This window comes from Leucopleurus acutus, assembly GCF_964270905.1.
Source record: "Leucopleurus acutus genome assembly, chromosome: 5".
Lineage (NCBI taxonomy): Eukaryota > Metazoa > Chordata > Mammalia > Artiodactyla > Delphinidae > Leucopleurus > Leucopleurus acutus.
The window spans coordinates 59,751,539-59,766,735 of NC_139147.1; the positions used below are offsets into that span (position 1 = coordinate 59,751,539).

Below are 15,197 nucleotides of genomic sequence, written 5' to 3' on the forward strand. Positions count from 1 at the left end.
TTCATGAGCCTCTGAGACTTTAGAATTCATTCATTAGTAGCATCCCCTACCTGAGGGATGCAGCATGCATTCAGTATACTGTGACAGCACTGTGCACAGTAGTCCAAACTAGCAGCATGGTATGCCACATAGCCCTGGGCACCTAGCCTCCTGCAAGCAAATGGTAAAGATAACTGCATCCTTTCCAGCCTCTGTGCTGGCTACTCACTGCCCTGAGCCTGGGACATGGCTGCCGGTCTCCGCCTCTCCGTGTCCTGGGCTCTCCTGTCCTCGTTGCTATGGGTGCACTGGGCAAGACTCTGGCCTTCTTACCATGACATCACCTTCTAGCTCAAAGGGGCAACTTAGAAGCAGCTTATGTTAGATGAGAAATGGCATGAGAGTGTTCTTTAGTCTTCCAACAGCTGGCCAGGTCAAGACTTTGAATGTTACCACCTGTGTGATGGAAGCAGGGGCATGGGGACAAAGCCAGGCCCCATGGCTACCACAGGGGTGCCCCAGGCATTCTTACCACAGCCGTTTCTCTCTCTTTTTCGCAACAGAGTGTAGCAGGGGATTGCGGTACCTCTTTGAGTGACTCCTTTGGCTTATGGGACGTTGACACACCATGTCGCGTGGGATGATGATAACGCAGAGAGGAAAGAGGTCCGAGGTCACACTTGCTTGCCTCCTCTTGGCCATGGCTGGCTGCTTCGCAGACCTGAGTGAGTGTTTTCCTTGCCTTCTCGGTGGCCCTTCTGGGAAGAACACTTTGCCCCTAGTGTCAGAGGGAATCATCAGGCATTCTACAAGGACCCTCTAAAAAGGCCTCCTTCCTCCTGGATTTCAAAGAGCATTTCCTTCCCACCGACCTTCAGGGACACGCTCAATAATACAAGATGAGAAATGATCTCAGTAACATCATATTGGTTGTATTTTAATCATTTGAAACTTATACTAGGGAGGAGTAACGATAATGACTGAACTACCTTTTATTGAGCACTCAACTATATGGCATTACAGCAGGCAGTTTACATGCATTGTTTGTCAGCTTCCCAGCGATGCTGTGAGACAAATATTATTAGTCCCATTTTACAGATAAGAAACTGAGACCCCAAAAGGCTAAAGTTCCCTGGCTCAGAAGCAGTGGCACTGGGATTCAGACACAGCTCCTGTTCAGGTCCAAAGCCTGAGCTCTTGCCTTCACACCACACTGCCACTCCAGTCTACTTTCTGGGGAAAAGGCCAGGTTGGGGAAATGGACCCGAGGTCAGCAGAGCTCTTCAGAGAAAGGTCAACTCCTCTCTGGGTTGCTCAACTCTGAAAGGCTGCCTGGGTGCGGTGCTTCTGAGCAGGTCATGCTGTTGGTTTCTTGGGGGTGTCAGTTCATCGCTACATGCCTGTTCTTCCTCCAGACGAGGTCCCTCAGGTCACTGTCCAGCCTTCTTCCACCGTCCAGAAGCTCGGAGGAACCGTGATCTTGGGCTGCGTGGTGGAGCCCCCCTGGATGAACACCACCTGGCGCCTGAACGGGAAGGAGCTGAATGGCTCGGATGATGCCCTGGGCGTCCTCATCACCCGCGGGACCCTCGTCATCACTGCCCTCAGCAACCACACTGTGGGACGGTACCAGTGTGTGGCCCGGATGCCTGCAGGGGCTGTGGCCAGCGTGCCAGCCACCGTGACACTAGCTAGTGAGTACTGCTCCTCTGCCCCCCACCCCAATCAAACCCCCTGTCATCAGTCCCACCATAAAAGGGGCCTTGCCCGCTGACGTTTCCAATCAGAGAGTGGTGGCTGCCCAGTAATCTCCAGTGGCTGGGGACCTTTGTGCTCTCTGAGTAGAGGCAGGGTCTGGAGTGAGCGTCTAGAAAGAAGGAAACTTGACATGGTTGAACTGTTTCTGTGGGCCCCAGAGCTGGGCCACGCCGTGCCTTTCTACTTGGTCGCCCTGTGGTCTTTGATGTCATTGTGCCCCCTGCCCCCCATCCTCGCAGCAGTTGCAGTCAGAGCATGTACAGGGCCACGTGTGGTCCGAACAGAGCCCGCCCATTCCCCCTTGGCCTCCTGCCTCTCTGCGGGGCAGGCATAGTCTAAATTCCTGAAACGGAAGTCGTGGAACACAATGAAAAGGCAACTGTGGGACAGAGGGTAGAGAGGAAGAAATGAGATGACACTTTGGTTCAAGGAGGTTGCCGGGAGAAGACTTCATGCTACTCTTATATATAATTACCACTTGGGTACACTATTGTGCCCAAGCTCAGTACACACATTACCTGATTTTCTACCCATGGTACGTATGGGAAATGAGACTTGACTGGTTAAATAAACTTCCAAAGGCTTATTTTGGAAGCGCAGCCGCAACACCTGCTCTTATATGTGGAGTCTATAGCCAGGACGTTCACTTGGCCCTTGAACAATTCAGGATGAGGGTCGCCGACCCTCTGGGCACTCGAGAATTGGCATATAACTCATAAGGGGTCCTCTGCATCCGCAGGTCCAACCAACCTCGGATCATGCAGTGCCGTAGTATTTACTGTGCGGGAGAAGATCCCCAGCCACGTGGCCCCACGCAGTTCAAACCCATGTTGTTCAAGATCAACAGTATTAAGAATTACCTCCCCTTCCTGGTGGCTGAAGCCTAGGAAACGGGATCTTGTTGAGAGTTCCATGGTGTTTGGGCTTAACCTTTTAGAAGGTCTCCTGAGCTTGTTCCCTCACGACTTAGCTGTGCCTCTTTATCCCGGACAGCCCTGCTTCCATGTAACCATCGTTATCACCCTCCTGGACCACGTGGTTCCAGGAGGTTGGTGGTCCTTATGTTACGGGTCACACCTAAGGCAGCCAGCTTCTAAGATGCTCCTTAAGCGTCAGCTGCGGTCCCTGAGGTGTGAGGCGTGAGTCCTGGGGAGAAAGTGGTGAGAGAAGGGGGAGTAGAAAAGCAGGCGAGAAAAGACCCCGCCCTGCCCTCTGGTTTCCAGATCCCTAGAGGGACTTCACTCCCGTGGTAGAATAGAGACTAGAACGAGGCTGGCAACAGTATTCCTGTTTCCTGGGGAACCAGTTTAGCAGCCCTGCCCTCTTCTCAGAGGAGGCCGGAAGACAGGGTGGGTCCCTAGCTACCTCCCTAGTGGGGGAGGGCAAGCTGGGCTGCATCTTGTAGCCACTTTGCCTCTGTGGCTGCAGCAGCATTCACTGAATCTGAGTGCCAGGCCTCTGGGGAGCAGGCTTAGGGTTCGGGTTCAGTGAGGAAGGCAGGCCCTGGGCCACCTGCTGGGCCCTCCCCCCAGGTGTGCTGGTGGGCTGGGGCAGGGTGCTGGGAGAGCTGGGTCCCGAGGAGGGTGACAGGGGTCAACTCGTCATAACAAGAAGGGCTGAGGCCAGAGCTACACTTCTTACCATCATACTTCTCTCGTAGATTTTTAAATTATAATTCAATTGACTCTCTAGAAAGTTTAGAATATATGGAACATAATGTCTCCCCACCGTCCTTGTACAACCACCATCATCATTTTGGAGTATACCCTTCTGGTCTTCATCCCTACCTGTATTTTTACACTACTGAATATACAGTTTCTGTCCTTATTCGCTCCCCTTTGACATCGTATGACAAGCATTTTCCATTGGCCATATGACCGGATTTACTTTTTCTTTTTTATTGAGTATAAAATGCATCCAGTAAAGTACACAAAACACACGAATGTTAAGTGAATAGCCCAATGTGTTTTTCGCGTGTACGTACCGTGTACCCACCGCTCTGGCACGCTCCTAGTTAATCTGTCCCCCATCCCCCTCCAGAGCGGGAGCACAGTTGCTCATGGCCCTAGAACATCCCAGAGCGGCTCTACCATAGTGTCCTGAACGCTCTTCCTAGGGCTGGGCCATCAGGTCCTTGCCAGTTGTTCATTATTACAAATGAGAGGTGCCTTTTAGCAGCCTTTGTGCCTTTAGCAACGCCGCTCCTCCAGGAGGTTTGCTCACCTGCAAATGGTCAGCCCTCGTCTGTGAAGACTTGGGAGACTCCCTAACTTGGCCTGATCACAAGCCAGCCTGAACCTCTCATTGTTTGGAGAACGGGAGAGCTGGAGAGTATAAGATTTATTTTGGAGCCCTCCTTCTACTTCAAGGTGAATCTGTGTGAGGAGAGACAATTTATAGCCTTTATTTAAAAAAAAAAATCCTGGCCCCTTCTTTCTCTGGTGCTCAAAGGGATCTGCAGTTGGCAGTGAGGACAAAGGGAATGGTTTGGTTGCAACCCAAGAAGGCGCAGTGAGAGAAGAGGGGGCTTGTGCAGAAGCTGAGGCGAGTCTTGTTTGAAAACCAAGAGCTATTGGCTCGTCATTTAGGCATGAATCAGAAGAGAAATGTTGGGGCCTGACCAGAAGATGGATGGAGAAGTGCTGGAAATGGGGAGAGCGGGCTTGGAGGGTCTGTGTCCTGGGGAGAGGGAGTTGGTGGACTGGAACTACAGCCTCCCAAACTTGGAGGAGGCAGTGACGGGGTGGCGGGAAGGCGGGAGAGAGGGGTGCTGTGCTTGGGTTAATGCCATGGGGGATTTGGCCCAGACTCAGCAGCTAGATTAAGTTTCCCAGAGCACATTCCTGAGCAGAATGGGGGCTGTGTTTTGCTGGGTGGCTGGTGTGCGAGGGAGGCCGAGCGGCAGAAGGGATTATGGAAGGCACGTTCTGCATTCAGAGGCGAGGCCGCAGCGGTGTGCCGGCGCTCGCACGCACGCACGCACGCACGCACACCCACACTTGGTGTTTCAGGCTTTCTTCTCCTCTGGCCTCTCCCCAGTGCATTCAGATGTTCATCCTCAGGCAGGGTACTTGCTGTTTGGCCTCCGTGGCAGGGCGCTGCCTCCTGCATCTCGGTGAACCCCTAGAGATCACTGGGGCTTTCAGTGATGGGGCGTTCAGTGATGGGGACTTTCAGTGATGGGGGCGTTCAGTGATGGGGGCGTTCAGTGATGGGGCGTTCAGTGATGGGGTGTTCAGTGATGGGGGCGTTCAGTGATGGTGGCATTCAGTGATGGGGGCGTTCACTGATGGGGGCGTTCAGTGATGGGGGCTAAGACCTGGCTTGAGGATTCAGGGATGTGGAGGAGGCTGCTGGCAGAACTTCCCTGGTCCAGACCACTTTTACTCTGATGCCAGGGGCTGCACTTGAACTTTACCCCTGCCTGGTGACATCAGCCTGTGTTCTTCAGGTAAAATGGGACCACCTGAAGTCTCACCTGTGCACTCCCACCCTCTCCTCCAGGTGGTCCTGGCTGTGTGGAGAACTGCTTTTCTTACTCTCTGTGGAGGTGCCCTTCCCACTCTCTTCTGTGGAGATTTTTTTTCCCTTTTCACTTAAGCTTTCTTTGTGGTGAATCTCTCTTGCTGCTAATGCCTCTCTTCAGACCATGTCGTCTAATTCTTTTTGAAGTGCTTTGACTTTGCTCTCCTTTCTTACCTCTCTTCCCCTTACCTCTCTTTTCACAAGCTTCACACCCGGGCGCCACCACTTTGTGAGCCTGAACCAACAGCGGATGTTGCCCGTGGACACCGCATTCCTTGTTGCTGGACCCCGAGGCACCCTTAGCGTTGTTCTCCACACAGCACAGCACGTAATCACAGCCAGTTCAGAGCTGGCATGCAGCGTGAAAGCTGTTTCCGACCCCTTACCACTCGTCATCTACCATTCAGATAAACTCCTAATAATTCTTCATTTTTACCTTCTTTCTGTCTTTTCAGTTAATTCTCTCAGTTATCCTATAATCCCTAGGTCCTAGTCATAGTTGGAAATAAAATAAGCGGTAACTGGGTAGTAATTCTATATCTGGGGATTTTAGTCCTCAGGCTAATGTGAAGTCTTATGCTGGTGCTGGTTTAATTGACAGCCGATATGTAACCCCTCCGTAAGGTCTTTAAGCCCTAGGACCAGTCACGTACTCCTGAATTATCCTTCTCTGGCATCAGAGATCAGAGGCAAGACAGCTGACAGGAAAGGAAGGAGTTCCCCTTAGGCAGCTGTGTCCATGACTCTGTGCCTTTGAGGAAAGGTCAGAAGGGGACAGGGGCCCTTTGTTACCATAATTTAACCCATGAGTGAAATGAAGAGCCCAACTGGTATGATGGAAAAAACAAGAAACTTAAACCGAGGATCTTTTTTTTTTTTTTTTAAGTTTTAACTCTGCCACTTAAGAGTTAATGTGGCTTTGGGCAAGTCACTTGATTTCTCAGATTGCCACAACTGTGAAATGAGCACAGTAATGATTACATCATCCATCTTATGGTTTTGTTTTGTTTTGGTTTTTAGAGAATCAAATGAGAGAGTATATGATAGTAATATTTTGAGGCATTTTATGAATTCCAGGCTTTATTCACTCACCCATTTGGTCAGCACATATCCATGGAGTATCCTCTTGCAGAAGGCTCTGAGGCCGGTGCCCAAACCTATGCTGCCCAACTGCATTCTGGGAGCAGCCCTAGGATGACAGAGCCCAGGAGGGGCAAAGCTTCCGTCACAGCCAGAGCCAAAAGAGAGGACTGGCTTATCAGGAAGAGAGAGCAAACCCATTTCCTGTGAAGTTCTTAGCCTCCCCTACTCACATGTTCTCCAACCTGGGTTCCCACCTCCCTGCCACCTTTGAGAGCAGCCTGTAGTGTCACTGCATATATGTTGTCAGTGTAGCCCACAGAGCTGCCCATTTATGCTCGTGTTGGCTCACTGCTGCTTATTGTTCCAAGGAGACAGTGCTGGTTTGCTCTGGCAGGATGGGCCGAACCTGGCCCTTGGCCTTGTGAGTTCCACAAACAGAGGCCATGACTTCTTACTCAGCTCCCCAGCTCTGATTCCCATCAGACACTTCCTTAAGGTCTTCTGTGCTGTGACCCTGAATTAGAATAGGCCATTAAGGATTGCTGTCGACATTAAAAAAAAATATTTCTAGCTTCCTTTATCCTTGTTTTTATTTATTTTTTAATTAATTAATTTTTTTTTTGCGGTACGCGGGCCTCTCACTGTTGTTGCCCTCCCATTGCGGAGCACAGGCTCCAGATGTGCAGGCTCAGCGGCCATGGCTCACGGGCCCAGCCGCTCTGCGGCATGTGGGATCTTCCCGGACCGGGGCACGAACCAGTGTCCCCTGCATCGGCAGGCGGGCTCTCAACTACTGCGCCACCAGGGAAACCCTATCCTTGTTTTTAGTCAGGGTTCTCCAGAGAAGAAGAGCCACTCTCTCCCCCCACCACATATATATATAAAATGCATGTATGTATATATACACACACACATATATACACACATACATAATTATATAAACACATATAATTTTATGGAGAACATACATATGAATATATATACACACTTATATAATTATATATACACACGTAATTTTATGGAGAACATATATATAATTATACACACACACACATATGGGGAGAGAGAGAGAGAAAGATGAGTAGAGAAAGGAAAAAAGAAAGGGAGAGAAAGATTTATTTTAAAGAATTGGCTCACATGATTGTGGAGGCTGGTAAGTCCAAAATCCATAGGGCTAGCCGGCAGGCTGGAGAGTCATGAGTCCCACTAGGGAACCAGCACACCAGCCATTCTCCTGAGTTCAATATCTGGGTGTTTTGGAGATTCGTGTCCTGCGAATTGGGGAGTGTTTAGAATTTCCAACAGCACAGTAAGACCTAGTCCCTCCTGTTGAGGATCTCTTAGTCTGATGGAGAAGGTGGACTGCATTTACATGTTAGCCATAAAGCAAGTCAGTCAGACCCATGAGTTGCCTAATAGAGATATAAACAGATTTTAATGGGAGCTCAAGCGAACAGTGATTCATTTCAGTTTCAGGGGATTGAGGAAGACTCAGGGTTGAGCCTTGAAGAATGTGTGAGGGACAACCTTTCTCTCTAATTTTTTGAGTCCTCACATCCCTTTCTCAGACCTTCAACAACGAAGTTCAGCTCTCTACATCGTGTACTTAGACCTAAGCCCAGTGCAGTTTCTTGGACGGTACAGATAATTCCATAGTGAGTTCCGTCAGATCCTGAAATTAGGATGAGGTAGCAAGAGAGAGACAGTCACCCAGTGGCTGTATTTCCCTAGGAGGGGAAAGGAGTCTGCAGCTGAAAGCTGGGTCTGAAGATGCCCTGCAGGCAGAGTGTGAAGCTGCCTTTGCTGGGAGAGGCAGAGAGACAGCTCCACACGGTGGTATAGTTGGAAAAGGAGAACTAACCTGAGCTTGAAATCCAACTGCTTTATGCCGTAAGCGTTGTGTATTTTACTTTGCCAGTTGGACAAGAAAATTATTGAAAGACAGTTTAAACCTAAAAGGTACTAAGCAACTTGAGTACCTAAATAGGAGATGACTAAGGAATACCTTACAGCTTTAGGCCAAAGTCACATTAACCCTTTCTGTTTTCTAGTGGATACAGGCAGAAATTCACACCTCACAAGAATTTCCCCTGGTATTCTGGTGAAATCTTCAAATGGCTTTGGCAATGCTAATCCCAGTAGGCCTGGCACAGGTGCCCAGACAAATGTGTGGAGTTAGCTCAGGGCATCATGGCAGCAACTGCCCCAAACAGCCAGGGTTCCAGTTCTCTATTTAGCAACCGTCAATATTTACCAAAAGAGGGCTCAGTTCCAAGGTGCACCTTCTCCCAAGGACAGGCTTAGAACTCTTAACCTACCCCACTCCTCTCCTCAGTCTGTTCTTTGCACACACACCCATATGCTTAAATAAAATCCTAGGTTCATTTTCTAAGCTAAGAGAAAAGGGAAGGACCACACAGTGTGTTAAGCAGGTACAACTATAGATTCAGTGAGCCAGAACAGACTTTAAGAAGCCTTTTGCGCAGGAAGACAAGGGGAGGGATTGATTAGCTTGCTTGAAATCACTGGAACCTCTAAAGAACATGATGCAAGATGGTTCTTTTAAAATGAAAAAGAATCAGGAGAGCAAATGAGTTCCTTGGCTCTCCTTTTTTTGTGTGTGTAGAAGAGTTTACGGATTTCTACCCTGATCTTATTTTTTAGACTTGCAACCATTTTTGGAATCTGGTAATAGTCCCAGGAACTACAGAATAGTGAGTCTGTCCTGCAAATGGGACAAAATGTTCAAATCTAAATAAAGGACTATCACTTAATACTGAGGGAAAAAAAGGTAAGCAAAAGGAAAAAAAGAAACTTGCTAAGGCAGAAACAGCATGTTTTTTTCTTTAGGGAAAATTGTGCTTCATTTTTGGTGAGTGCGTTCCTTTTCTACTTAAAAACATTGAAAAGGCATCACAGAGTAAGACCCAGGCTACAGCGTGACACTTAAGCCTCCCTCTCAGCCCTACCTCCCACTCCAGAGCCAGCAACCCTGCCATTTCCTCAGCTAGTCTTGCACTGGTTTTTGGAATGGCGCTCCATCCACCTGTAACAACCTCCTTTCCGTTCTCCTCCCCAGAGAGTTCCCACCTCCCTTTGGTTAATAAATTCCTTCTCAGTTTTCAAGATTCAAGTATCTTCTCCTCTAAGAATCTTTTCTTGACCCCCTCGATCCCCCAAGTCTGGAGTGGGGTCCCCTCTTCGCGGATCCCTACCATCCCGAGTTTACTTCTCTAGGCCTCTCTTGCCACCGTCTCTTTGCCCTTCACCTCTGTGACCACCACACTGCTGCACAGCAGTGGGCCTGGCACAGGCTAGGCCTTCGGTGAATGTCTAGGGAGAGGCAGACTCCCAGATAAGATGCGTTTGAAGTCTAGAAGATCAGAAAGGGCATGCAGGAGGTGAACAAAGATTTCTTCACCAGACTATGACATAGTAAAAATTTTGAGGAAGTAAACAAGAAAGGATGAAGCAACATCTTGGGATATAAACAGGCTGAAAATACAAATAGATTCAGGAAGGGTTTAGAAAAATTGATGGACGTCAGAAGCGTGAAGCATTTTTAGAGGAAACTCTGGAACGTTTGAAGGGAGACGCCAGTGGAAGTGGCTCCACGTCCTACCAGATGCCTCACGGGACACTGTCAGAGAGGGTGGGCAGACGACATGGGTAGTCATTACTGCTTTTAGGACTACGTAGTTCCCAGGTGTGTGGAGGGGAAAGCGGGAACCACTGTGGGTCCCACGGCCTTCAGACTGTGCCCCCGCCTCTCCCACCTAGAATTCTGTTTGTAAAGGCCACGCTGAAGGGTTCACGTCCATTGTTCCTCTGAACGCCTCCGTCTTCTCTCCTCTCTCTCTTCCTGTACAGGCCGCCAGCCTGCCAAAGGCCATGCCAGGAAGCAGCTCTGGCTCTGATGAGTCTAGACCACCGGGATTCACATTAATTTTCCCATTGCTAAGTTTCTAGTTTATATTTGGTTGATCAGAGAAATATGTGTGATGTGGGTTGCTGGCAAGTCAATCTTCTTTTTCCTTCTTCTCTCTTTCCCCAGTGTATGTTTTCAAACCATTTTATTCCTTCGTCTAGTCCAAAAGAAACTCCCCAGTTCTGCTAGCCAGCCCTACTTCACAGCAGCACTGGAGTCTAATAAATCGGATGGTCTACAGACATCTTCTCTGTTCATCTGGCTGCCAGACTCAGTGGAGAAATGGCTCCCATCCTTGGTTTGTTTTCAACGATTAATAACATTTCTCATTCTCATATGTCTTTTAAAAAATATATATTTTTAATTGGTTCAAGCCAAGAAATTCCTGAAGCATTAGGCCAGTTTACTGCAAATCATTTAATGACATTGCAAACTAGGTTCTTTTTCTTTTCTCCTCCTTCTTCTCGCACCCCTCCTTTTATGCCCTCTCTCCTGTCCTCCCCACCTCCAGTCTTGACTCTGATCTTCTGCTCTCCTCCCTCTGGGCCTTTCATCTCTTCCCCAACCTCAGCTTTCTCCCACTGCTCCAATCTAGGTGCACACCCCACCTTAACTCAGAAGAAAAGGAAGAAACACAAGATTTAACAACTAATATGTTTGGCATCTGCCAGGGTTTTTCTCTCCCCCATAGAAACTGTTTTTATTTAAATAGCATGTCTTGCTTTCATCAGAAAGTGTGTGTGAGAAATTTCATGTCACGTTTCCATGGCTGTCAGGAGACAGCTTTGGAGCCAAAATTATGCAATTGAACAGGCAGAAAAAAATCCTGAAGAGAGCAAATGTATTTGTCCACTCTTCCAGCCTGCAAAGGGAGGGTTACTCCCTCCACCAACGCCCTTTCTAAGTTGCTCTGGAGATCGAGGTAACCTAACTTAGGTTGGAATGCTGGTGAAGGGACTACGCCTGGGGACACCACTCGTGCGAATTGTTGTACCCTGCCTTGTGTGTTGTATTAACTGTCTTTTCTATTAGAGTAAAGCTCGTGTGGATAGGAACTACGTCTTTATCTTCTCGGTATCTTTGCAGCTTCTGGCTGGCTGAGTGAATGAATCAGTGGTGCCTGGAGGAATGGTATCGTGCCAGGTGCCCACTGCAGAATATGCAGATTTTGCCCAGCCGTGTGGGCTGCAGTTGGGTTTGACTTCAGTGGTCTGTGTGCCGGGGCTATGGACTAGTCATAGGCTTAGTCACTACCCAGAATGCGTGGCGTCTGAGAGGCCCGCCCATCCCAACAGTAAACCCCGTCCACTCACCAGGATCACAGGCAGTCCCACCTCTAACAGGAACACCGTCAGGACCCAGCCTCCACTCCGCTTCTGCAGTCCGTCACCATGGTTTTCCACTTGTCGCGCACTTCCTTTCAGAGGCTTGACCATGGGGTCGTGCCAGGCCATGGCTCCTCAGGTGACTTGGAGATCAAGTCGTGCTGTGATTCTCTGCCCGTCCGTGAAGCAGTTCAGGGCACTGGAGAGCCCCTGCATCGCAAGAGCCCACACAGGGAGGCAAGGCCTAGGACCCTTCACCTGCTCAGACAGCGCCTCCAAGTCCATCGGTAGAGCGGTGAGCCCCGGGCGCTTGGTTCTACTTCCTCTGCACCTTTGCTGCCTTTCAGAACACGCAGGGATGGGCCGCAGGGTCAGCATGTCACTGGGGTACTCCATTAGGCAAGCTCTTTCTACGTTTTGTAACACTGGCCGTAGACGCAGCAAGCCAGCATAGGGGCAAAGTTGAGGCCTGGCGGCCAGGAGAGTTGGGGGGTAGAATGATCGGTCAGCCTAGAAACTTGCCGACGGCCACGAGGCTGCTGAGCCGCCCGGCAGCGTTGCCAAGTGAGCCCAACTCAGTCGCCTCACGATCTGGTGGATCCCATCCAGCCTCGGCAGATGCGTGCAGGCTCGTCCTGTGCTCCCTGAGAACAGGCGGGAGGGTAGGACGGGACTGACTAGGTACGAGACATGCCTGGAGGCGTTGAAAGCTGGAAGTGCTCAGGGAGATGGGGATGTTGGTAAATCCAGGCAGCCTCCACCTGAAGGCACCGTCTTACCTGACTTCTTTCTTAAACGGAAGCGAACTTTAATTTTCAGCCTAAAGGAGGAACTCGGGGAGAAGACGATCAAATAAGGAAACTCCCTGAAAGTAGAAGTTAGGTTTATTGATCACACTGGGGGCATTTTGCTGAGGCAACAGTGTACCACGTGACGGGACAGGTAGAGTCTATAAAAACTGGAGGATGAGCCTACCATCAAGATTTGACAGTTTTGTGTTATGAGAATGAACAAACATACACCGAATATTGTCATTGAATTCATAGATCTACTGAGCCTTTCATTCATAAAGGAAGGATCAGGCTAGAAGGTGGAGAGAAAGAAATTCAGAAGGGGCTCGAGGTGAAATTTGTCAGTTTGTAGTTTCGCCTATGATCCTGGTGATGGCAGCCACACCCGACACGCCTCTGAAAGTTTTCATTTTCCTCCTTTTATCCCCACAGCTAAGAAGGTAGGAGCCTGATGTACCCTGTAAATGTGGAGGAAACTCAGAGCATATTGCATGATTTGTGTCGGAACAGATCCCTGTCATCTGTGTATCCAAGGCTCCTACGGAAGTGATACATGAGAAGATATATGTTCCATTAAGAAATTGAGTGCTTAGAAGTCAAGGAACCGGGCGGGGTTCCATATGGAGCCTGAGATGTTATGGGCTTTCTCAGAAAGCACGAAGCTCTGTGACAAATAAAGAAGGTCCATAAACCCAGAGATGGCCTCAAAGACCAGGGGCTTCTGACCTGTTGAGAGCTGAGAAACAGGAGTGAGCCCCTTGGCATTTGATGAGCGCCGACACGTTAATAAAATAGTTGGAAGAATACACAAAGAGGGGATGCAGAAGAAGGGTCTGAGGGAAGGTAAGAGGATTAAAGCTGCAAAAACATTCCTCTGATGGATTTCTCAAACACACCAGCCAACAGGCAAGGGCAGGTGTCCTGTCAAACCATTTCCCCCAGGAAACCTGATGCATCGTTGTGCAGCGAGGCCTGAGGCCTGCTAACCCCATCTGTAACTGAAGGGCCTGCCCCTTATTCCCAGCGAGGCGCTCTGAGCAGCCCAGGGACCTGCCAGGAAACTGGCTTTGCAGACAAGGGGGCCTGAGAACAGGCTGCTTTCCTTCCTATGCAGCCAACGAGATCTCCCCGCATCTGCCTCTCATCTGGTGGCCGATTAGAGTGTTATTGATCACAAAGCCTCTGCCCCTGCCTGGCCTCCTTCCTGCCCAGAACTGCTAGAAAAGGGGGTGCTCCGATTTTCAGATCGTCCATCACTTCATTACTCTGCCTTTGATCCCTTTTTAGTGAAACTCAACTTTTGCTCCAGCAGCCAAATTGGGAGCATTTGTCTAGTGAAGCAACAGCTAAAGCTTAAGCTTTGGGGGGACAGGGCCAAGGACCCAACTGCTGCTTATTTGTTTTGAAGCCAGGAGGCTCGCCTGCCAGTCGGCCCTTGTGGGGCGCTGGAAGCCCAGCTGGGGTGTCCTGGGTCCTGCCCGCATGGGCTGTCGTGCACATGTAGGCATCAGAACAGAGGGGCCATGGCTGACCAGTGCCCCCGCTACTGCACACACAGCCTGCTGTCTCCAAGGCAGCAGTGGATTGTCCGAGCGTGCAGAAGGCACCAAGAGGGGCTTAAGGGGGAGTGCATAGTGTTATCCAGTGTTGGGGCAGTGAGGTGGTACATGGAGGACAGCGTGCTCCGTGCACGGATAAGACCTCAGTTACAATGGGGCAGAAGCCAAGGGCTAAGCTGGAGATGGCGTTCTGATCCCAGACTCCTTTCCGTTGCTCACATCTTTCTTGCAAAATGATCTGTTAGGCTTAAGTACATTCCTGCTTGAGGCAGATTTTCTTAGAACGAGGTAAAGAAGAAGGGTGAAGCAAAAACTCAAACTCTTGGTGGAGTCGTTTTTAGATTTATTAGAGCGTGCATGGGAGTGCTTCTCAGTGACTGACGAATTTTCCAGGTGCCCCTGAGCTCACGATCGCTCACGGCTCACTTTGTGGGGAGCGTCCTGACTCGGCAGGTAGGGCACACCCTGTGCTGAGGAGGGTTAAGACCTTTGCATTGCTGAAGTGCCTTGCTTGGGAAAGCAGATAGCAACATCCAGCTAGAACACGCTGAGCCCAGGCAGTCCACCCTCCCTTCTCTCTGGGAGAAAACACATCCGCTCTCCTGGCTGAGAGGCTCAGCCGAGACTGGGCTCCATATTCTGTGGGGCTCAGTACAAAGGGAAAGTCTTCCAAGCGCAGGGCCCGGCACAGCTGCACAGCGTGCACGCCCACCAAGCTGGCCTTGGGCACAGCCTTCCCAACTAGTCACTCAACAAGGACTAAGTGAGCATGGTGCATCCTGAAGACGGTGCAGTGAGGCTTGGGGCGGGGGCATGGAGTGCAAAATTAATAGGTTGCCCGCTAGGAATTTGCAACTTAGTTTGTGTTGGTTATCACCAACACAAAATTAAATAACGATGAGATAATTCTTTAAAAGCCCAGAAGGCCCTGCACCCACCCAAAGGAAGGAATCCATGAGAGAGCTCACCTTGACCCCCAGGACCCACTGGTTCAGCCTGGAAAGCAAACTGTGGCCGTAGAGATGAATCAGGCATTCTGTCATTGTTTTTGCCACACTACTTGGTCAACAGCATGTATTTCTTCTAGTGTATTTTTCATTTCAGTTATTCTTCAACTGATTGGTTGTTCTTTATATTTTCTAATTCTTAGTTAAAAACGTCTTGTAACTTCTTGCTCTATGCATCCATTCTTTTCCCGAGTTCTTGGATCATCTTTACGATCATTACTCAGAACTTTTTCTCTGGTAGA

The 15,197-nt window shown here is 49.6% G+C and overlaps 1 protein-coding gene across 4 annotated transcripts in view; it reads left to right on the plus strand.

Annotated features, from left to right (window-relative positions):
* Window positions 1–607: 607 nt before the first annotated feature.
* The window catches only part of BOC (BOC cell adhesion associated, oncogene regulated), a gene marked incomplete at both ends in the record, with an annotated part of 40,283 nt that continues 25,693 nt past the window's right edge, over window positions 608–15,197 (plus strand). For all 4 annotated transcript variants that reach the window (XM_082840205.1, XM_082840206.1, XM_082840207.1 and 1 more), the window contains 2 exons: window positions 608–704; window positions 1,395–1,673. In XM_082840205.1, coding sequence (XP_082696331.1) covers window positions 608–704; window positions 1,395–1,673 — 376 coding nt within the window. The remainder of the gene's footprint in view (window positions 705–1,394; window positions 1,674–15,197) is intronic.